This window comes from Xenia sp. Carnegie-2017, unplaced genomic scaffold (genome assembly GCF_021976095.1).
Source record: "Xenia sp. Carnegie-2017 unplaced genomic scaffold, XeniaSp_v1 HiC_scaffold_5, whole genome shotgun sequence".
In the NCBI taxonomy this organism is placed as follows: Eukaryota; Metazoa; Cnidaria; class Anthozoa; order Malacalcyonacea; family Xeniidae; genus Xenia; species Xenia sp. Carnegie-2017.
The window spans coordinates 335061-359715 of NW_025813515.1; the positions used below are offsets into that span (position 1 = coordinate 335061).

General features: G+C 33.8%; 1 protein-coding gene and 6 long non-coding RNA genes across 7 annotated transcripts in view; 4 read left to right on the forward strand and 3 right to left on the reverse strand.

The window, feature by feature from the left end:
* Positions 1–24285, forward strand: part of LOC124456441 (serine/threonine-protein kinase/endoribonuclease IRE1-like) — a 47032-nt gene extending 22747 nt beyond the window's left edge. Inside the window, exon 6 of the mRNA XM_047006887.1 lies at positions 23228–24285. Coding sequence (XP_046862843.1) covers positions 23228–23878 — 651 coding nt within the window. The 3' untranslated portion in view covers positions 23879–24285. The remainder of the gene's footprint in view (positions 1–23227) is intronic.
* Positions 4744–5526, forward strand: LOC124456489. Its single transcript, XR_006952309.1, has 3 exons — positions 4744–5045; positions 5120–5275; positions 5509–5526. It is a non-coding gene; the product is annotated as an uncharacterized LOC124456489 (long non-coding RNA).
* Positions 6799–8499, reverse strand: LOC124456467. Its single transcript, XR_006952275.1, has 3 exons — positions 8317–8499; positions 8068–8239; positions 6799–7535 (listed from the first exon to the last, which is right to left on the reverse strand). It is a non-coding gene; the product is annotated as an uncharacterized LOC124456467 (long non-coding RNA).
* On the forward strand, positions 9897–10465 carry LOC124456482. Its single transcript, XR_006952300.1, has 3 exons — positions 9897–9906; positions 10032–10108; positions 10434–10465. It is a non-coding gene; the product is annotated as an uncharacterized LOC124456482 (long non-coding RNA).
* Positions 12945–13332, reverse strand: LOC124456477. Its single transcript, XR_006952296.1, has 2 exons — positions 13247–13332; positions 12945–13066 (listed from the first exon to the last, which is right to left on the reverse strand). It is a non-coding gene; the product is annotated as an uncharacterized LOC124456477 (long non-coding RNA).
* Positions 13474–14205, reverse strand: LOC124456486. Its single transcript, XR_006952306.1, has 3 exons — positions 14191–14205; positions 13997–14071; positions 13474–13614 (listed from the first exon to the last, which is right to left on the reverse strand). It is a non-coding gene; the product is annotated as an uncharacterized LOC124456486 (long non-coding RNA).
* Positions 17880–19749, forward strand: LOC124456478. Its single transcript, XR_006952297.1, has 3 exons — positions 17880–17990; positions 19217–19292; positions 19485–19749. It is a non-coding gene; the product is annotated as an uncharacterized LOC124456478 (long non-coding RNA).
* Positions 24286–24655: the final 370 nt, after the last annotated feature.

Consider the following 24655-nt stretch of genomic DNA (forward strand, 5'->3'; position numbering starts at 1 on the left):
TTTTGCAGTCTTTTAGAGGAATTATATATCATTTTCTTTTGTCTTTAATGCATTCGGCGCATATAAAGTTCAACACTTGAAAATGTAAATGAAATAATCACTAATAAGTTGATTATGTATTAAAGTTCATTGTGTAAAATAAGCATGAACGGAAAAACTTTTTTCGTTCCGCTCAACTTCCGCTGGCGATATCTGCAAAATTCAAAAAAAGTTAATGAGACTTGTTGAAGAATCAAGGTCATTTCAACTATGTAAGTGTAGTGTCATTCAGTAGAGGACGGTTACAACAGTTACAGCAGTTATATCTCCAGTTTAAAATACTTTGCAGCTAACCCTATTTGAGCTATTTTGGTTAATTCTTATTTTATATTCTGTGTTATCTTTACGATTATCTAGGTGTAGGCACGTATCTTTTTCATTACGGCTTATGATTGATTCCAAGTACAATGGAGTACAATACGCAATAGAAATAATAAAGATCGAGTAGTTTGTTGTTATCGACAGTACCTGACACAATCGGAGAATACACTCATATTATAATATATAGTTACTACAGTATTTAGGGCCTGCAAGTACTATACTTCAAAACACAACAAATGTTATTTTCAGTGATATCTGCAGGGAATTTGTTAGCTGGAATTCAAATGATAAACGCCAATAGCACACATCTGTCAAGCTTACGTACGTTACGTATTGTAAATTATTAATCGATTATAGAAAGTTCTTCACCTTTCTAAACTTCGCCCATTTCATTTGTTTCCTCATGGTATTCATCAGTTACTCTCATAACTGCCTCCCACCAAAGATTACCATTAAGAGTAAATGTGCGACCAGTGGCTTTCTCGTATCGGAAGATATGAGGTGTATACGGTTTCGACCAGGTATTTGTAAAACGGTCGTACTTCATGACGTCGCCCCAAAATGGACGCATAACTTTAAATCTCACTTCGACATTTGTTGCGCTTGCAGAAATATTCACTCTCTCTCCATCACCACTTACTTCTTCTGTGACTTTTCTTTCGTTTAAATAATAGGTTACAATCATCTTTGAGATCCACGGACCTTTGGAGTAATATTGAATGGTTTTTCTGGTCAATTGTTCTTGGTTTGTTTTATCAGCAATTGAGCGTCGCTGTGTTTTTGACGCAAAACGTTCATTATTTGTGCAAGTTGAATTACTTTGATTGAAATCGATTTCTACTGTTGATGAAAAATTTCTCTCTGTTTGAGAGCTATGTGTCAGGGGGTTTGTAGATGCTCCATACTTCACGGGCAATTCGTTTCCTCGATTTATGTGACGACCGATTATTTTATAGTTATCCCTTCGATATCGTTGCAATTCTCGGGTCCAAGAAGCTTTTCTTTACTTTTATTGTCTATATGCGCAAAAATTTCAAACTTGTATGATTCCTTATGACGATAGCAATGATTCTCTGTTGGTTGGAGTGTTTTTGAAGAAGTCGGAAACTTGTAAAAAGGAGACCAACTTTTGTAATAGTTTACAGTGATTTTAACATTGGAATGGTTTTCAAACGACTAAGCATTTATATTGATCATCCGCCATTGAGTTTTGCTTTTTGAACTCTTGATTTATCCAATTTTCTTTATGAGACACTGTCGTCTTAATGTTTAAAGTTCTGCTTAATATGTCATCACATTAGTTCCTAAGAAAAAAAAATCATTGTAAACTGAAGTATTAACAATTTTTAATTGCAGACTTGGAGATTGCAGATTACGCATATAAATTAATGAAAAAGAATGGAAATCTGTATTGATAATGATAAACCATCAAAATCATCGAAATCTGTATTGATAATCTTTTTCACACGGACATGGCTGTACCGCACATGTCCGAGGAGGCTTTTAATGAATTAATGATAGCAGCTACTAAAGGAGTTAAATTTAGTTTTAGTGATATCATGTACAAACAAATTGATGGGGTGGCTATGGGTTCTCCTCTTGGACCAGTATTTGCTAATATTTTCGTAAGGTATTATGAATGTAAGATGTTTGCCTTGTCTGGACCTCCAGATGTGCTGTGGTACAAACGTTACGTTGACGACACCTTTTCCCTTTTTCGTAACTACAAAAATCGCCAATTATTTTTAAATAAACTCTGTTCTTTTCACCATTTTTTAAAGTAAACGTCTGAACATGAATCAAATTGTCGTTAGCGTTTATGGATGTTCTTGTGCATATACGCAACGGTCAATTACTTACAAGCATTCATCGCAAGGCAAATTTTACGGGCTTGTACACACGCTTTAACTCTTTTTCTTCACATAGAGAAAAGATTTCTTTAGTAAAGTGTTTAATAAAGCGAAAGCTTAGACTGTCATCAAAGGAGTTCATTGAGGGTGATCTCAACTATTGAAAAAGATATTTCTCTCAAATGGATATCCGGAAAAAATGCTTGATAAACTTTTTTCATACACAAAAAATGAGCAGAACAGGCCTTTTGGACCAGCTAAGTGCCCTGTGTTTATCAAACTTTTATGGATGTGATGATATTGAAAGAGAAAATAAGAATATTACGGAGAATTTGCTTTTTGCACGCCATGCTATCTTTCTACCACCTACCACAAAGAATCTCTACCGGCAACACTTTTAAGCAATGTAATTTACGAATATAAATATGAGTGTGATGCTCGCTATGTAGGTAGAACGTCTCTAAGGTTGGGTGATAGGATCGAACAGCATGTAACAACTTCAATCAGGAAGCTATAATGGTCGTCAGGTTCGTGACCTGAATAAATTGGTGAGACTTAGAGGAAAGGTTCGCTCGGTGGTAGCAGCAATCCGGAATTTTACGATAACTGACCGCGCACTCCGCACTCTTATGTCTAAGTACGTCAGCAAAAGTGCTTTTTTATTTTATTTTGTTTTGTTTTTTTTTGAAAAAGAAATCTTCAAATAACTTTTGGTTGTTATACTTATCTGTAAATGTGCTGATTCGCCAATGATCTCATTTATTTTTACTGTATATACGTAAGGCCCTGTGTACACGATACAGGATTAGTTAGATACCGGATTACTTTTCGTACCGGATAGGCCTCGCGTTCATACGGCTCCGCTGAAATCCGATACGCTTTATATCGTTTTTCCGGAGCGATTTGACTCCGCTGTGGAAGTGGTATAAAAACCAATCCGATACGTTCCGTTGTCGTGTGAACGTTCAAATCCAATACGTTCCACTTTGGCAACTAAGAAGTCCGTGCGATTTTCAAAAATGAAAGCAAACATAGCGATACAAACTATGTTTTAAATGAATAATCCGCCAGCAAATATAATCTTCAACATGGCATGTTTAAGCTTTTAACAATGTATTATCGTAGTGTGAAAAGCTTCTTTCTAGTTAGCAGCAATTTTAAAAAACACTTGAGAAAAACGACGATTTTTTTGAAAGATGATTTTTTGACAATTTTGTCGAAACATGTTTGCTTTCAAAAAAATCGTCGTTTTTCTCAAGTGTTCTTTCTAGTATTATTGTAATGGCAACATATATTCGGTCGTATTTGGACTTTACACTCTTCCAGTCCTTGCGCCCATTCGTAAAAAACCTTAATACGCCTAAGAAAAAACTCTACTTAGTTATCTGTCAAAAAAAATTCTCATTTTCTCACGAAAAACTAATACTAAGAAAAAACTCTACTTAGTTATCTGTCAAAAAAATTCTCATTTTCTCATTTTCTCATTTTCTTACTTTTTTTCGATACTTATGTATCGTCTTATGAATCCGGCATCGTGTGAACAGAGTGCATTTTTCGTATCGGATTGCTCAACGAGTACGGTACAAGACGAATCCGGTATCGTGTGAACAGGGCCTAAGTCAAAATAACTAATGGGAGAACTGCATTTGAATTATGTCTACAAATCACAAATGCATGAAGCAAGTTTAAAATTGAGTTCTAATTTCAACATAATTTTCATGTTTCACAGTCCCATATTCTCATCGTGTTAATATTTTAGTAATATTTTAAAATATTCTCATAAATCCTTCAAGATTATTTGGAATGTATAAAAACACAACCTCTACAGTTAGATCATTCATTGTCAAGATTGTGAAACTCTGTGAAATATAAGTACTAACAGTCTCTTTGAAAGTTCCTAGCAACAATGAAAAAACACTCCAATACTTGGATGAAATGTTTATTTATAAAATAGAACTGCAACTTACAGGGCCTTCTTTAAGGTTTTTTTTTCTATCAAGACCATCATATTTAAATATCCTTATATGGTTTTCCTACAGCCCAATGAAATATGAACCAATCAAAAAATCCAGTTTATTGAAATTTCATTTTAAAATGAGTAATATAAGGTTAAATAGTAAAAATGTTACTGAATAATATAAATATAGCATAATGCCATTTTTTGAGTTTCTTAATAACATTGCGACTATTTAAAGGTCACTTGAAATGCAAAATTCATATTTCTGTTTATTTGACATATAAAATGTATATATTGCGTAGACTATTCAAACGAAATTTGAAAACAATCCCATGATTATTTTAAGAGATATCAACGTGGGAATTTGTGTTTTTTTTTGAATAGAAGTAAAAAATATTCCGTCGGTTTATCGTCGGAAAGTACTCGGTGTGACGTAATAGTTGCCATTGACATTTCGCGCGAGAAAGCGGAAAATATGAATTCATAAATAAAGTTTGATTTTGATCGGCTATTTTAAGATGGTTTACTGTGTGGCATTTAACTGCAAAAACGGTCCTTCTAAGAACGAATCTAAGGCGGAAAAAGTTGGGTTTTTCAGTTTCCCCGCTAAAAATCCTTTACGCCAAGCATGGGTCGATAAGGTGAAAAGGAAAGATTGGAATCCTTCGAAAAGGTCAAAGCTCTGTTCGGCACACTTTGAAGCCTGCTGTTTTGTCCAAAACCCCGGAGTCCTGAAATCTTTAGGATGGCGACCAACCAGGTTAAGGTTAAAGAAAGACGCAATACCAACGATCTTCGACTATTCGAGGTCGAAAGTTGGTGATAAACGGAAACCGGACGCAACTAGAAACGCGTATGCAAAGCGCAGAAAATTAGAGGTAAAGTCTTGTAGCCAAGCAGTTTTTAATGTAATTATAGTGCATTACTTTAAAAAAACGCATATACAATTCAGATAATAAACGAAGCTCTTGAGAACTCCGTGGAAAACATTGAGCAGCCTGACGAGGACGAAAATACATCAAAAACATGTTCGTTTTTTTTGGGTGGACAACTGGACTCAAGAGATAAATGTAACATAAGTGACAATGGAACACAAACTGACAAAGTGGTAAGGGAAAGCAATGCAGTTTAGTTTTGTGCAAAAGCCTAACTGTTGCTTGATGATGTAGAAACGCAGACATGTAAAGTGTCAATCTGATATAAAAATCCCAGTCGAAGCAAAAAGCAAACGCACTCAAACGAATGCACAAGTGACGTCTCAAGGTTAATTTTTTACATGAACTCAGCGGAAAATAAACATTTTGAAAAGTGTTTCCTTAATTATGTTATTCCGTTGCACAGGGACAGAAACCGAAATTATAACGACAAATGCAAGAAGCACTCAAACGGAAGGTAGTTTATCCGTAGATGAAAACGACATTGATGATGATTTCCTATCAGATGCTGAAATAAGAACTTCGGAAAACAACAGTACCGCAGATGAATATCTTAGTTTCAGCGAATTTGAATCGTCAGATGATGAAGCATCAATTGCCGAGTAAGTTAGTCTGCATCATTTTGAAATAAGATAACCCAAAACATAAGTTCATTTCAAGTATTTTACAGAGCAAGATAACATTCATATAAAAAATAAGTAATTTTTCCATGTTATAGGGAAAATGATGTTACTCAAAAAAAATATATAGTTTTTGACAGCTGTCTAAGAAAGTTGTTCTCTCAGTGTCGACACTGTGGTGGTCACTGCAAGATAACAACCAGAAGCATTGGAAGCATGGTGAACATCATCGCTAAATGCTCATGTGGGTTTCTTAATAATTGGAATAGTCAACCTACTCATAGTCAGATGCCATTGGGTAATCTCTTGTTATATGCCAGTATTCTATTTAGTGGTAACAGCCCATCCAAAATCCTGCAATATTTTCAACAAGCAAATGTACAGTTCATTACTGAAAGATGCTACAACTATATACAAAGTGGATATCTTATTCCAAGTGTTTTGAATGTTTGGAAAAAGCACCAGACTATTATGATGACAGAGCGTCAGGGAAAGCAGATTGTTATTGGGGGTGATGGACGATGTGATTCACTTGGCTATTGTGCAAAATATTGCTCATACAGCTGCATGGATTTAGAAAGCAATAAAATTCTAGACACACAATTAGTTCCGGTAACTAGCTCAATTCATTAGTTTATAGTATTGTATTCAAAACAGTATTGTATGCAAACACATTTTAGGAAATGTGTAATATGTACTTATACAACAGGAATACAATGTGTGTAACTAAATCATGTGATATACACCAACATACATGCATACTTGCAGACATACATATCCCAAACACTGTATGATTTTATTTACATTAATATATCTATTACAGTCAAATGAAGTTGCAAATTCAGGGCAATGGAATTGGAAGGACTGAAAAGATCTTTTAAACTTATTCAGTCACACAATCTTCAAGTGAGTCATCTTATCACAGACAGGCATTGCCAAGTTAAAAAATACATGAAAACCCAACAGCCAGGAGTGAAGCACTATTTTGATGTTTGGCATGTGGCAAAAGGTAAAATTAAGGCTATCAAAAGCTGCTCAAAGTACAGCAATGGGTCTTAAAATAAAGTACTTCCTGATTTGATCAAAGAGTATCTTTATAATCATAAATTACCAAGTGATTAAGAGGTTTTAGAATTTTTCTAATTGCATTTAATTTCATGATATTTTGATCAATTATTGCTATGTTTTGCATTACAATTTTTTAACCGATGTACAGTGTCTATTTTTTTCTACAGGTATCAAAAAAAAGGTAATGGCAGCCGGTAAGAAGAGTGGATGTAGATTGCTACTTGATTGGGCACAGTCAATATCTAACCATGTCTACTGGTGTGCTGCAAGTAGTGGTGGTGATGAGAAACTACTTAAGGCTAAATGGCTATCATTGCTGAATCACATTTGCAACATTCATGATGGTCATAGCGAATTATTTCCAAAATGTGAGCATGGTACTCTTGAGCCTCGCTTATGGATAAAGAAAGGTACAAATTAATCCTAAATGCTCTGGTATAAGACATAATAGTTATTTACAGTAATTGATACTTTCTTTATCAACAAACTTCAATTGCCAGCCAATGCCACAATGTGGTGTTATTTGTCAACATATGACATAAATGGGCACCATAAAATTTTCTATCTTTTTTCCAAGGATCTAGAGCATTTACTGAATTGGCATCGATTGTTGAAAGCAGGTATCTCATGAAAGATATTGGGAAGCTCAGCCATGAGAAACAAACATCAGCTCTTGAAGGTTTTCATCGAGTTGTTATACTATATGCACCAAAGCATACACATTTCTTTTACAAGGCAATGCAAGCTAGGTAAACAAACAATAAACAATGTTGTTTTCATACTGAAAATGATTGCAAGGTGGCACACTAAAAGTAAAATTAAATTTTAGATTACTGATTGCTGCTCTCCATTTCAATGAAAATGGAAGTAAAGAACAAAGGCGTACAAAAGAAAATGGGGAATTAATGTGGAAAGTGTCTCACCCCAAATCAAGACAGTCATGTGGAGTCATCAAAGGTGTTAAAATTGATAGTACTTATGGTAAGGACAAGTTTTAGCACTCAAAAGCCAAATAATTGTTCTACTGATGGTACATTTCTTGCACTTCTCAGTTTAATTCTTCTCCCCCTGTTTTACAGACTATGTGAGACAACTAATGGAAGAACAGATAAGGTGCAGACATGCTAATTCCAGTTTAAACCAAGCAATTGCAACAGAAAGACAACAAAAAATACCAGATCCACTGACTAGTAGAGTTGAAAAAGTTGATAAAGTAACAGCAGTGCAACAACATACTTCACGATTCAATCTTAACCAAACTGAAGTCTAACACTCACAGGTATTTATAAATGCTGTGCATATTCAAAGCCTTTATATATGCCAGAAGATGAAGGAAATGCTTTCCTTATTTCTTTAACAGCACAGGATGGTATAGGAAGTCGATATTTCTTGCCGAGCTTTCCATGTATCCATGCTGTCCATTGCCTATAGGCAGTGTAACGCAAAGTTCTGGGAAACAAAACAAAATCAAACATAAGCAAATTATTGTCGATATATGAGGAGATATCAAAAAAGCTGAAACTGACTCGGTTTCTGGAGCGTCTGGTATTGCCCCGTGATCGTGAACGAATACAACCATAGCTGTTATAACGACTGTTTCGTTGATGCAGACCATGTGAAACTCTTGTTCTTCTGTGATGCATAAATGGTCACCATGAATTTTAGGGTCTGTCTTCGGTTCCTCATGACAACAAATGCTTTCCCGGCCGGTTGTCATCGCCACTCAGTGTCCACACTCACACCTGCCATTAAAATAAAGAAAAGAATTTTATGACGCGATCTGAAATGTTAATCATGAAAAAAAGCAACGCACCAGTTTGTATTTCCAATCCTGTGAGTTTATTCGTCAGATGAGCTGTCCGTTCACGACGACGAAGACAGATCTTCGTCAGTTTCAACATTATTGCTACTAGCTAGCGGTTCAAACATGTAAGGCTGGACCTCCGTAGCAATATATTCGATGTCAAATTCGACTTCTTCCTCCGTTGAAGACATCGAGATAAACACGCATTAATAGTAGCAGCAACAACAAAAAGAAAATTGGCGAAATTTAATTTTTACTGCTACTGGCTGCACTGAGCAAAAACATGCAATGGCAACTATTACGTCAAACTCGCCCCAGCTTGGGCAATTCAAATTCGCTCGCGCTATTTGAATTCGGCCTTCGGAAATCGTCAATGACATGAATTCAGAAGACCATATCTAATAAAATATAAAACATTGGACTTTCAAATTTGGCGAATAGGCTAATCATTAGCTAAGCTTTCATATGAAGCAAAGTTATATCAAGCATTTCAGGTGACCTTTAAAGACATGCTGGTTACATTCTGTTTTTTTTAGCAAGTACAATGCTACTGGTACTTGCTATATAGCACAACTTGCATGGACTTACAGAAGATAACAGTCTACTGAAAGGCTTCATAAACTTTAATGGCATTAAGCTGTCCTTAATTGCAAAATTTCCTCTCTGATACTTATTGTTTAATCTTTGGCAGAAAAAAATTTTGAATTTTTTCTCAAAAGGTGAATTTTCTGCCAATGTAAGGGGAAATGGGTTAAGGGTTCAATAAACTTGCATGGTTTGAAGTCTGAGCTTTTTTACATCTATAAACTGTCCCTTGTAGTACCTCACTTCTAACTTAAATCATTACGTAGAGGTGTGAATGGGGGTTACTAGGGAGGTCTATGCCTGACAACTTGGTAGAAATCTTTAAAGACTATCTCTGTTTTGAAATAGCATTATTGTAAAGTAAATTTTATGCTCCTAAGCATGCTAATGAGCCTTAACATTTGGCAAAACATTCATGTATTCTTCACTTTACAGTTTTTTTTTAGAAAAAAACAACATCCACAAAAAGAATTTTGTATTGCTCTAAAATGCTGAAAATGGCATTCCCAAGGCTTTGAAATTCAAAATTTCTCACTCTTCCTTGCGTTGGCTACTCGTTGTACGAATTTTCCTGTAAATTATTAATACACAAATGAATTGAGAAAAAAGCAATTATGATTTGTGTTCGGTGGATCACACTTCAAAAATATTTCCCACTAGGCTACCTATGCTATAAATAACAGAATTTAACATAAAATCCCATCATGACACAATGACATCCAAAAACGTCTTATTGAAATCAAAGCACCCTGTGCCCCCCCATAAAATCATTCTTGATCCATCCCTGTCTTGAAGTGAATGCACTAAATTTATCCCCAGTTTCATATTTCACATTTTGTGTATTTTTTTAAGGTGCAAAGAAGGATTGATTCCTTCTGTGTTCTAACTCAATCACTAAACTTGTAAGATACAGGGCCAGGACTCAAGTGGTAAGTTACCTTTTCTATTCTATGCATACTATTAAGTCAAGTTAATCTTGCAATAGAATGGATAAAACATCACCCAGATTGTAAAAAATTGAATGCATGATTAGGCATCATACCACTATCACACATAAGTCTACATACGTAAAATATGCTGCCTTTGGCTAGATTTGTGAGCAACAAAATTTTATTCATGACCATGGTATCAGGGTGTCTGTACAGAGAACATGTTCATTTGAAATGTGGGTGTCCATCCATTATAGGAAAAACACCTGCACTTTAAAGCTTCTTGCTTTAAATTTAATGATGTTTGAATGCCATGTATTTACAGGCATCATGGTGAAAACCATTACATAATTTATTTGTTTTATGTGTTCATCCTTAAAATGGACATTAATGCCACAGAATATTTACATACAGGTCATTTCTAGTGATTTTTGTAATTTGCATTTGTCAAGGGGAATTTTCTTTGATGAGTGTCAGTGAATCATGTACAGTGTTAACATAAAAGTCACTCAAAGTTAAATTAAGATAATTGAACGTAACTATAGCAGAAGATAGTCAGTATTAACCAGTCAACCAACTATCAAACAAACCATGACTTTTCATTTAAACTGTGACCAAAGGTAGGGGGATGGGTGGCTAAGGAGGTTGCAGCCTCCAAAATGATTAAGATGGAGGTGCTAAGACGCCCCTCGCATTATTCAATTATTCATTGTTACAAAGAGCTTTTCAATGTTTTTTTTCTGAAATAAATTCCTGTTCGATAATGGAAAACAATTGACATATAAATGGCCTCTTATACTGTCTGTCTCTCTCATACAGAATGACTTAATGAAGCCGAAACTTTGCTTAATGGTCTGAATGCCAAGCGCCTGCTACGACGTTTCTTGTTATTTGCTACACCGCTCTATACAAAACGTCTTCTGCTGTCACTGTCTGTGATTGCAAAAGCTCTTATTGTTGGTACAACAGCGTTAAGAAAGTGGAAAATAAAGGAAAAAGCAAAAAAAATCAAGACATCTAAACATATTTCAAAATCCTGATCACGTAAGGTGCATTTGCCCAAAAGTCTTTCTTATTTTTCAATAAACTGCAGGTGGTTTTCCCTTTTCTTCGGTATTTAAAGAAACGTGGTGTTTGTGTTTATTTTTCGGTATGCTAGTTACGTGTTTTAAACTTTTTTTCTTTGAAAACAGATTTTAACTTTGTTAATGATGCCTGGAATCAAGATCCGTGATGAAGATCGAGAAGAAATCCCTGCGAAGTACATATGTACTTACTGTCATCACCTTCTCATCAATCCAATGCAGACCTCGTGTGGACATTTGTTTTGTAAATCTTGTATGGACATTCTTGGGTAACGTCATTTTTTATGTAGCAAATCATTTATAGAAGTTATAGTAGTTGTCATACATGATCTTTCAATAGACGCCCTGATTATGCATCCTAATATCGTATCACATATCCCAAAGTATTCCTGCGTATCATCTTGTTCAATTAAGTCGGTGCTTAGCTGGTAGGGCGTCAAAATTGTTTATTAGATCATATGGTACGACTTCGGTTAAAAACTGTTGCGTAGGAGACTAGGGAGAGCTCATCATACTCGTATTTTTATAATCCTAAATAACAGCTGCTTTCCTAGAAACGTAATTTATCAGAACATGCATGTACAAATATTGACCCCCATCTATTTAACTGTCGAACTGGCTACGCCATCCACTCTACGAAATTGATCATTCTTGTTAGTAGTTTTTCTCTTTTTTCAATCTGTAGAAATCCTGATTTTAAATGTCCTGAAGATAAAGAAAATTTGACCAAGGAAAATGTAGGTGAATATATTGCAAAGATTTGACAGAAAATTCAATTATAGTTTTGTTGCTATCGATCATTAGCGTAGCCATCCTGCTAGTTTAGTCCTGCTTTGTAAATTGTAGTACATAATATTTTCCATATTACAGGGTTGTCAGTTAATGAGCAAAGAAAAATTAGCATAGCACGACTAAATAAGCATGTTGGCTTAACAACTATAATTATAATTACTCTTTGAGTTCTAAAAAATTATATATCGATGTACGTATTTTGTACTTGAAATGGTATCGTCTAGGATCATGAGATAAAATACTCCACCATGCCTAGCAACAGCGTATATACAGGTACATTAACGGTTCAGTGACAAGGTAAATTACAACAGTATCAGCTGCACAGGTAGTGTGCATGCTTTCGCTCAAAATGTTGAGTATGCTGTTTTAAAAACCAGAAGTTTCATTGCACTATAAACAAAATTGAGGTGCGGTTTGGTGACCATGGAACAAAGCAAATGTTGAGTGATGTTGAGTGGAAATTTTGAGCAAGTTTAAACTTCACTCAACAACGCTCAACTCCGCTTAATAACTACTACTCAACTCTCCTAAACACGGTGTTGAACATGTTGATCTCGTTGTTGAGTCTACATGTTGAGAGCCTTTGCACCTAGCGTTAGTGCGTCGGTGAATTCTACTTCAAAAAAGTTTGCCAACAGTTCTTGTAAGAAATTTACGTTACTGTTTCATTTAACGTCTAGTGCAAACTTGCATTTGAGTAAAGTGAAGTGACTCTGTCTTTTGCTACATTTAATCTTGTTTCATGAAAGATCAATTTCCATGGACCATCTAGGTTTTCCCGGATGCTTTTACGAAGCGTGAGTTAAAAAGGATTTAATTACACTGTCCATCTGAAGAGTGTAAATGGTTTGGTACACACGAAGAATTGGAGGTGAGTTGGGCACTGAAATTTATCAAAAAAGTGTGGCATTTTCACTTATAAAGGGATACACCGAATCCAAGGGATTAGGTACAACATCTTTCAAAATTTCGTGCTCGTCTACACCTTTCTTATTGCTTAACAGAGCACGCAATATTGACTACGTTTCTTCTAGCTTATCAATTAATGTTTCCAGTTTCGTGAGAACTGATCTTTGGAAGCCTACAAGATAGATAAGAAAATAATAGAATAACTTATGTATAACCTACGTAATATCTTAAAAATATAAAACCTTACAACATGCTAACAAGAAAATTCAAATAAAAATCGCATCAAATTGTTAATTGAATACACATACAAAATAACAACGCTATTCAAAACTATATACCGTAGAAAAGGTACCATTAATGTTTGGTTGAGAACGTCTTCCTGCAGGTGTTATGTTCATAAAACTTGTCGAAGGAGTTTCGTGCGATGAAAGGTCATGCGCATCTGCAAAGCAATCACGTGATGCAATTAGTTGTGAAGAAAAAAACATTTCAAACGACACGAAATGAACGTAAATGAAAACGTAACAACAAAATATGCAATAATGAATTGTAAGAAAAGCTTGCCTTAGACACCACTGTTTCGTTGAGAATGTCTTTCTCTTATTGTGCCAGTTGTAGGAATTCCTTGTGAAGAGACTTTGCTTGTATCTACAGAGAAGACACGTACTGGGTTTAACATATATCTTTATTGCACGCACGAACGTCATTTAAATTAAGGCACTACAAGTTTCAAAAGTCAGAAACAGAAAGGTGACTAAAATAAAAATCTCGAGAAAGTTTCATTTAGTAGTTTGATAGCAAACGCAGAGAATTAGATTTGAACGAATGTATTTTGATTAAATCATGGTGAATACAACTGCTATTTTAACTATAACGAACATTTTTTAAACTAATTACAACAACATTTTAAAGGACCAACGCCTACAGAACCTGTAGAACATACATAAGCCCTATAATGCAACGATGGACGTAGAAAAACAGTAAATGTACAATACGAATGTTAAAGTTATTTAAAAAGAATCAATCAAAATTATTTCAACAATTTAGTCGACATATTATATGAAAGTTGATGATTAGTCAGTTCTGATGACAGAAAACTTACCACTACGTTGAGATGGTGTCCTACTAGTAGATGTGGAAGTTATTGCATGATCCTTTGTGTTTAGGATTTCTGGTGCTAGTTTACCGTCATATAAATCTAGATCAACATTATAGTAAGATGAAATAAGAAATTTTATACATGCATTTTCTGTAAAAAAATGTCCACTTGTACGAGGATTATATTAGCGCTTATACCTTTTTCTGCAAAGGGAGATCAGCTCGCTGTACACCGGCAAATCTAAAAAGCAAAATCACTCATTAGATTTAAAGGCAACGGAGCAATATGTGAAAAACTGCACTCCTTTAAATAAAGCAATGGCCTATTGCATTGCAACTACAGTTCTTACTTCTAGACTTTTTTGATAAGATTTCATTGACGGCTGAAAGAAATTTTGCCTGTAAACAAAAGAAACTGTCTGAATTCTCTAGCTTTCCATCTGTCAACCTCCATTAAACTCCTAAATTTTTGCACAAATGTAGAGGGGATAAATGGTTTAAGCTCCACCAATTTTTTCCTAAGATCCTCTAAATGGGCAACAGACATTTTAGCAGCGCGATTTCCCTTCATCCAAACCATAACAAATTTACCCATAACACACAGACACAGTTGATGCATGTAGTCAATTGGAAATTGTTAAACCATATCAACAGGCAAGTGACAGAAAGGGCTAACAAAGCGATGATGTTCTTCTTGTATCTGCTTTCTAAAGGAGATATTAGTGCGCAATTCCATATTATTATTTTGAGAGTAAGTCACTCGATCAAGCCACTTCTCTTTTTGTGTACACTTGTCACAACCAAAATAACCAGTACAAAGTTTTGTACTTTTAACAAGTGCTCTTGCAGGAGCATCACAAACAATGCCCCTTACTGTAACAGTCAGAACCTTTTCCCTATCTTGGACTCCCCTCTCTACATTTTGTGAAAGTGCATACATTTTTTGCAGAACTTTTAAACAAAGGAAGCCCATCAACATTTAAAGAGATTTCAAGATGATTAATGTTCTTAACTGTTTCACAAGGATGCTTGTGAAAGTGCTTTAACAATTGTTCACCAAAACAAAAGTACATATAATCCATGCCAGAATTTTTCTAAATGGGAATACATCTTGATGTATACAACAAAGTGCAAGCACAACTAGGCAAATTTGGATGACCATTATCCTTAGGAAGAGCAAGCAAACCATCAACAGCATTTTGCTTAATTGAGTACTCATTCAATGAATCAACTAACCCATCTTGAAAAGAAACATTTAAACTATCATGTTCAAAATCAGAAGAATCAGAAAAATGCCTTTCCCAATGTCTGCATTCACATGCACTAAAGAATCAGCTTTTCCATGGCAAAAAGAAACATCTAAAATATCAACTTCACCAGAAACAGCACGGTCATTTTCCCCAATATCACAATCATTAAGACCAACTTGCAAAGAGAAAAAACTTTGTTTAGGACTTGTAACGGTTCTAGCTAATTTTTGTAAAGGTTGTGAATGTTCACGGTCATTATCAAAAACATTATTGAACAGATTACTACAGCTTGAAGCTCTATTAGCAAAATCCAGTTTTTTCTGTATTGCACCTGGTCACGTTTCATTATGATATGAACTAAAATTAATGATAAAATGTAACTGTCACTCTATTTATTTTTGATTGATTTAAACATATCCTAATGTTACAACCCATTCCCCCTAAGTGCTGGAGATCACAACATTTAGCAAATTGTTTTAATAAAAAAAATGATAAATCTCATTCACAGGTCATGGTAACTTATATGTCTCCTCAACCATTTGTAACTTATTCTCTTCTTTACATGCATGTATCATAACTAATTTATACATAACCCTAAAATTTTAAGTATAACATTATAGTTTACTTGCTAACAACAGCAAATGGAAAATGTTCTAAGCAACTAAATAAAAATAATTTAACTGACATTGCAAACTTTCTAAAGAAATAGGCTAAGTTAATAAACCAATCTAAGAGATAAAAAAGTGGGTTGTAAACTACATATTGTCTTGAATGCAATAATTGGACAAACGATACTTACTAGTATTATAAAGCAACCATGCATTGTTATGAATAAACATTCAATTACCTCTTTGTAAAATTATATCACTGTTTAAAAACTGCTGTGATTTGCAATAGAAAGTACAACTATTTTAAGGTTTAAGGCTACGTGATTATTAATCAAAAACATTTTGTAAATCACATAATCACATAACACCATGTTAAAAATATTAATCATCACCGCTTATCAGTCAGTCAGTTATTATAATTCCAGATATGCTAAAACGTGATATTTACGTAAGATTTCAGAAAGAAAACAGAATTTTGACAGTTAAATTCATACGACTATACATCGGGAATTCAATGATCACAAAAAATTGTAATCAATACATTTGATAAGTAATTTTTGAACTATAAACATCAGTCGCGTGAATGATTTGACATAGCCTAGATCCGCCCCTGCATGTTATGACAATAACAACCATACGTACAGATGAATACCATATCCAAATGCTGTAGCAAGGTGTAGTGATAATATTATCTTTATAAAATAAAAAAAAAATTAAAACTAAGAATAAACTAAGCTTAGTAAATTTGTTTGTTCCTACACCAATATACCCAGACTCATAAAGTCACGGCTAAAGTAACATATGACAATCTCTAGATTATAAAAAATGATAAAATAAAGGTACTTACTACAATTTTTACGCATTGAAACGTATTCTAGATCATAACTGCCTCTAAACATGGAAAGCGAGCTGTGAATTATCTTGTTTTGACAACTATGAGGCAAATTCGATTCTTGCACGAGCGATTTTCAAATGAACACGAACGCCGATATTTTACAGGTATCGAAATAATTTTGATGTCAAATTGATTTAAATAACTTTACTCATCCATGACAGATATTTGAGATAAGTAAAACGTCGCCAAATGCTTTAAATATTCGAAAATCCTTGTTTGTAAACGTTATCTGCCAAACATTTCTATAGTAATTTGTACCTCTAGTGGGTAACCGGAATTATATTTTGCATATACAATTACGCTTCACATTTAAAAATTAAAGCTCAAAATAATTCGCGATTTCGCTGCCAAGCAAGAAACCGATGAAGTGTTCATCGCAGAAACATAGCTTACATGATACTTGTAATCTTGAGATATCTGAGTACAACATTGTTTATAAAAACAAAGCTTTTTTGGACAACATGGAGGTGTTGTATATGTCTATATATAAAAAAATTTATTCAGTTTACAGTTCTTGACTAATTTAGTTCGACCACGTTCGAGGTTTTTTGGGTTAAAATTATGCCAATCAACAAGTTATAAACTAATTACTTAATTCAATTACAGCAATGGACATTTTTATATTCTTGGTGTGAAGTCGTTTTGAATTGTGCTTTTAATAGACTTAACTTTTGCCATCTTACGGATCAATTCTGACTACCAGAAACAGCTTTAAATATACCTAAATGACACAATCAAACATCGGACATGATCTTAACAAATCTATATAGTTTCTACAATAAAAATTCTATATCAGCTTTCCTTCATTTAATTTATCAGAATATAATGTAATGTTATCTTATCAAGGCGTGAGATTTACTTTTCCCAACATTTAAGCCAACGAACGCCTAGTTTGTCTTATTTAACTTAAACAAGCAAATGAAACAAAAGTTCCATAGTCTGATATTGGGAATTTTCATGTATAAGACCGACTTAATTATGGAGCTAAGGTTTGTTTTAACAAACACCCAAAATACCAAGGAAACGGTAATAAAATTCAGACATGTTAATAAAAACAATAAAAATCATAACGCCGTATCTTTGCTTTACATAACAATAAACTTTTAATGTTTCAATATAAATTGCACAAAACAATTTACCACGTATCAATTCAAAGGACGCAATCATTTGACGCTTAACTTTTGAGAACGTTAAGTGATTTGAAAGATCGAATGTTCAAAGTTTTGAGCCATCAACTAGTAAAAGGTTTGTAAGACTAAAGACAAAGAATTATCGTGTGTGTTAACGATGTATAAATGAGATCTTAAATAAAAGTTGTTCGTCAAATATAATTAATACAATTTTAATAAATATTAGTCTCAACCTGTTACTATAAAATATACATCATAGATACCCGTAGCAACTTGTGATCCTGTAGTTGTACACCAAATAAACAAAGTTACAAATACAAACAATTTGCTTACCAAAAATCACTGTCATCTAAAGGAAGTTGTGTTTATCATGATGTGCTTGCTTGCTAAGGAATTCAAATTGCTTGCTAGCATGCAATTATATTTATCTTTGGGTCCAGACAGTATATTTATAAAATATGTGTTGTTTCATTATACTTGTAATAGTATGAAATGACATTTATGAATCAGGAAGGAAATTTAGTTTGAAATTGCAAATGGACTCATGCATGCCATCATGAAATATTTTAAATATTTAGTCCTTGACTTGTGATTTGATAAACTTAACTTTTGCCACATACGAATCAATTCAGATTACCAGAAACAGCTTGCAGTTAAATGTACCTTAAGATACAAACACACATTGAACTTGATGCTAACAAATCTTTATAATTTCTACAAGACTACAACAAGAATTCTCTATCATATTCCCTTCATTTGATTTATTGCATCTAGAAGATAATGAAATGTCACGTTATCCAACGTTGAGATTTACTTTTCTTAACATTAGAGTAACAAACGCATATTTTTTCTTATTGAACTTAAACAAGCAAAAGTTCCACAATCTGATATTGTGAATTTTTATACCACCTCATCTGTATAAGACCAATTTTTGAGGATGGAGCTCAAGTTTTCACCACTTACTCCCAATTATCTTGAAAACCGTAAAATTTTGTAAAATTTATACTTCTCATTTCTATTGATCAATTTCATCCAAATTATATTCAATTTTATAAACATAAACAATAAAAATCATAAAACCGTATCTTTGCTTTACATAACAATCTATTCTTAAGATGTTTTAAATTCTGTGGCACAAAATAATTTTCCACATATCGACTCCAAGGAAGAATATATGATGCTTAAGTTGTCAGAACTTTAAATCTTTCTAAAAGTTCAACTGTTCAATGCTACACGCCGTTAACCAGTAGAAGGTTTGTAAGAAGAAAAACAAAGAATTTTCATGCTTGATTACGACGTATAAATGTGACCTATGGAAGCTTGTAAATTTTGTAATTGTAGATAAATCAAACGAAGTTACAATTCCAAACAAGAACAATATGCTTATCATAAACAAATCACTGCCATCTTAAACAAGGTAAGGCTTTTTCTAAAGTATATTTAATTATTTATGATTCACCACAAAGTACATTTTCTTTAAAATCGCAAATGGACACATACATGTCATCATTGAATAGTTTAGATATTTAAGTCGTTTTAGAAGTAGAAATATTAATCAACAAGTGTGTTTATCTTTGTCATAAACTATAGTATCGCTTGTTCAATTTAGTAAGTCCACATTTTTATGGAGCTAAAGAATTTTGCTTATCTTCGTGACGTTGCAATTGTCTTTCCTCGATGCTAAGTTGTTGTATGCAAATTCATCGCATTAAATAATACAAGCTAGGCAATCTGGAAATTACGAAAAAGCTATAGAGTTTCACGAAAAAAATATGGAAATTCAAAAACAATCGTCAGGTCCAAATCATGTTGATGGTGCTCAGTCTTTGAACAATTTTGGTAATTTGTATTATGAAAGTGGAAATTACGAAAAAGCTATAGAGTTTTACGAAAAAGCTCTGGAAATTCAAAAAAAATTGTTAGGTCCAAATCATATTGATGTTGCTCTGTCTTTAAACAATCTTGGTCTGGTGTTTCGTAAAACTGGAAACTACGACAAAGCTAAAGAGGCTCACGAAAAAGCTCTAGAAATCCGAAAACAATCGTTAGGTCCAAATCATGTTGATATTGCTCAGTCTTTAAACAATCTTGGTAAGGTGTTTGAAAAAACTGGAAACTACGACAAAGCTAAAGAGTTTCATAAAAAGCACTGGAAATTCGAAAACAATCGTTAGGTCCAAATCATGTTGATGTTGCTGATTCTTTAAACAATCTTGGTTTGGTGTTTGAAAAAACTGGAAACTACGAAAAAGCAAAAGAGGTTCACGAAAAAGCTCTAGAAATTCGAAAACAATCGTTAGGTCCAAATCATTTTAATGTTGCTAATTCGTTAAACAATCTTGGTGTGGTATTTGAAAGAACTGAAAACTACGACAAAGCTATAGATGTTCACGAAAAAGCTCTAGAAATTCGAAAACAATCGTTAGGTCCAAATCATGTTGATGTTGCTAATTCTTTCAACAATCTTGGTATGGTGTTTTATAAAACTTTAAAATACGACAAAGCTAAAGAGTTTCACAAAAAAGCACTGGAAATTCGAAAACAATCGTTAGGTTCAAATCATGTTTATGTTGCTGTTTCTTTAAACAATCTTGGTTTGGTGTTTGAAAAAACTGCAAACTACGACAAAGCAAAAGAGGTTCACGAAAAAGCTCTAGAAATTCGAAAACAATCGTTAGGTCCAAATCATGTTGATGTTGCTCAGTCTTTAAACAATCTTGGTACGGTGTTTGTAGGAACTGGAAACTACGACAAAGCTATAGAGTTTCACGAAAAAGCTCTGGAAATTAGAAAACTATCGTTAGGTCCAAATCATGTTGATGTTGCTGGGTCTTTAAACAATCTTGGTATGGTGTTTTATGAAACTGGAAATTACGAGAAAGCTATAGGGTTTCACGAAAGAGCTCTGGAAATTCAAAAAAAATCTTTAGGTCCAATTCATGTTGATGTTGCTGGGTCTTTAAACAATCTAGGTAATGTGCTTGCAAAAACTGGAAAGTACGACAAAGCTATAGAGGCTCACGAAAAAGGTCTGGAAATTCAAAAACAATCGTTAGGTCCAAATCATGTTGATATTGCTGGGTCTTTAAACAATCTGGGTAATGTGCTTGAAAAAACTGGAAACTACGACAAAGCTAAAGAGGTTCACAAAAAAGCTCTGGAAATTCGAGAACAATCGTTAGGTCCAAATCATGTTGATGTTGCTCAGTCTTTAAACAATCTTGGTGTAGTGTTTTGTAAAACTGGAAATTACGAAAAATCTATTGAGTTCCAAGAAAAGGCTCTGCAAATAAAAAAACAATCGTTGGGTGCAAGTCATGTTAATTTTGCTGGGTCTTTAAACAATCTTGGTATGGTGTTTTATGAAACTGGAAATTACGAAAGAGCTATAGAGTTTCACGAAAAAGCTCTGGAAATTCAAAAACAATCGTTAGGTCCAAATCATGTTGATGTTGCTGGGTCTTTAAACAATCTTGGTATGGTGTTTTATGAAACTGGAAAGTACGACAAAGCTATAGAGGCTCACGAAAAAGCTCTCGAAATTCAAAATCAATCGTTAGGTCCAAATCATGTTGATGTTGCTGGGTCTTTAAACAATCTTGGTATGGTGTTTTATGAAACTGGAAAGTACGACAAAGCTATCGAGTTTCACAAAAAAGCTCTGGAAATTAGAAAACAGTCGTTAGGTCCAAATCATGTTGATGTCGCTGCGTCTTTAAACAATCTTGGTTTGGCATTTAATAGAACTGGAAACTACGACAAAGCTATAGAATTTCACAAAAAATCTCTGGAAATTCAAAAACAATCGTTGGGTCTAAATCATGTTGATGTTGCTGGGTCTTTAAACAATCTTGGTATGGTGTTTTATGAAACTGGAAATTACGAAAAAGCTATAGATTTTCACAAAAAATCTCTGGAAATTAAAAAACAATCGTTAGGTCCAAATCATGCTGATTTTGCTGGGTCTTTAAGCAATCTTGGTATGGTGTTTTATAAAACTGAAAACTACGACAAAGCTATAGAGGTTCACGAAAAAGCTCTACAAATTCGAAAACAATCGTTAGGTCCAAATCATGTTGATGTTGCTACGTCTTTAAGCAATCTTTGTACTGTGTATAATGAAACGGGAAACTACGACAAAGCTATAGAGTTTTACGAAAAAGCTCTGGAAATTCGAAAACGATCTTTAGATCCAAATCATGTTGAAGTCGCTGTTTCTTTAAGCAATCTTGGTTTGCTTTATGATAAAAAAGAAAAACACGACAAAGCTTTAAAGTTTTTTGGTAAGTTTGTAGATATTATATACAACATAATGTTGGTGACTCATTTGCGTTAATGATATTTTGTTAAAATGCAACTCCGGCCAAATTTCATCCCATCTTTTTTTCGCCAAATGAAAAATACAGATTCTTAGAATTATTTTGGTGTAATGAATTATTAGAATTATTTTAAAATCGTAATAATTCTTAATACGTATCTGTATCCTTTCCTAATTGGGGAAGTTTAAGCTATTTTGTTATATTTATTTTGTTTCTTTAACCCTTGAATGTAATATTTTTATCTAGAAGAGTGGAAATACATTGACGAATCAACGAAACATAGAGAATTGCTTTTAAAGTTGATTCAATATGGACGCAATTCCAGTGTTGAGGTTAAAGTAGTGGGCAATGTGCGTGTAATATTCTCAGAAGAATTTTGCATTGGCGAAGGAAGTGATGCAACCCGTGTTTTTCTTGGACTGGGTAAGGATGGTTACGGTAAAGCAGTGAAACGAATACATCGACATAAATTTATCCAGCTTGCTCATCACGAAAAGAAAATCTTAAATGAATTCAATGCAAAGAAGTCGAAATATGTTGTGAATTATTTCTACTTAGAAGAAGATACTGGAACAGAATATGTTTATTTGATATTAGACTTATGTGAAGAATCATTGGAGAGTTTTGTCAAGTCTTCTACATTGCAAGATCTTCAAAAAGCTCTTCCTGATATTCTTAGACAAATTTTAAAAGGATTAGCTGATCTTCATAGAGGCCCATATCCTATTCTACATCGGGATTTGAAGCCTTCCAATGTTCTACGAGACTCAAAAAGTAAATTTCTGATAGCTGACTTTGGCATAGGTCGAATAATGAAGAATGACTTTACAACATATAAAAGCAATACTTCCATGGGAACTGTGCATTGGATAGCTCCTGAATCATATTGCGAAGATGATGATGAAGTAAAGAAAGCGCGTTACAAAAGAAAGTCTGATGTATATGTAAGTGTAGGAATGTAAGCATTTGTAAGTTGTAAAGAAACTCAATGTTGTAAAATTGCATTTTGATGTAACGCTTTTTATTATTTTAGAATGCAGGGATGGTAGCTTATTATGTAACAACAAAAGGAAAGCATCCTTTTGGAGTTCAACGGTATAGACTGGACAACATGCTGAATGGAAAACCTGTTGGTTTGAAAGATATCGAGGATAAAACACTAAGGGACCTTCTGTCGTGGATGTTAAATCTAAAACCTGAAGACAGACCATATTCTAACGAAGCACTAAAACACCCATTTCTCATGTCGGATGATGAGAAATTTGAAATGTTAAGTAAAGTTGGGAACCAAAAACCAATCAAAGCCAATAATCCCCAGTCAAGTGTCGTTCGACAATTGAATAGCGAATCCGTACAATGGAAAAGTCAAATGGATAGTGATGTCTATGATTATTTTTCCACGTACGAAAAAAATGGAAAAATCAATAAGGTGCATTATAAATCTTCATGGACAGAATGCTTAAGACTTATTCGAAATACTGGCCAGCATTGGAACGATCGACCACGACCTCTACCACAACCAGAACCATTTTATAAGATTGGCGATTACAGGGCGTATTTTCTCCGAACATTTCCTAATCTCCCTGTTCGGGTACATGCTGCTGTCAGGTCAAATGATAAATTGAAAAACAAACCAGAACTCAAGAACTTTTTTAATTTTAATGAAAGCGAACTACATCAATAAGCAATTTAGATACAACAGAACCTGTTGGGGGTAAAAAAGTAGCCATTAAGAAATCATTGATACTGTAGAGATCTTATTTTATAGATATAAAGAAAAACAGTTTCCACGACGTATTTAAATACTATTTCATCACATTTTTGGTAAATCTATAACCTGTGGTATTTATTGATACTATGTAATATACCTGATTATTTACTTTTTACTGTAAAATTCTTTGAAAAAGGATTGAAGGCGAATATGACATTAAAAGTTAATTTTTATGTTTGGCTGCACTGATAAATTTTGCACTACATTTATCCAACATAATAAACTCGTACACCATAAAAATTTGTATTTCTGAAATTATTATAATTACTAAAAGTCTGGCCTTGGTGTTTTGGGCTCTTGGGAGTTCCTTATCGTATAAATTTGACCATCAGAAGCTGTGCATAATTCCTTAAGTAGAATCCTTTGCGTTTTATTATCTCACATTAATTACGTAACATAGACAGCATTTCGTCTAATAATTTGTATATGGACTCAATAATATTTTAATTAGTTTTATAGAGAAATAATCATAGCTGTCATCATTTTCTGATATTTTCCTTATTTCATGCGGTGTAACTCTGACAATTATTTCGTGCCTAAACCCATACAATTAAAATGCAAGTGCTATGTGTTTAAGATTTCTTAAACGAATATTGAATATACACCTAAATACACGTAAGGTTAACTACGGCGCTCTCTATTGCCTATATTCTAAAAAATCTCTCACACTCACATTTACTGAGTAAAGTT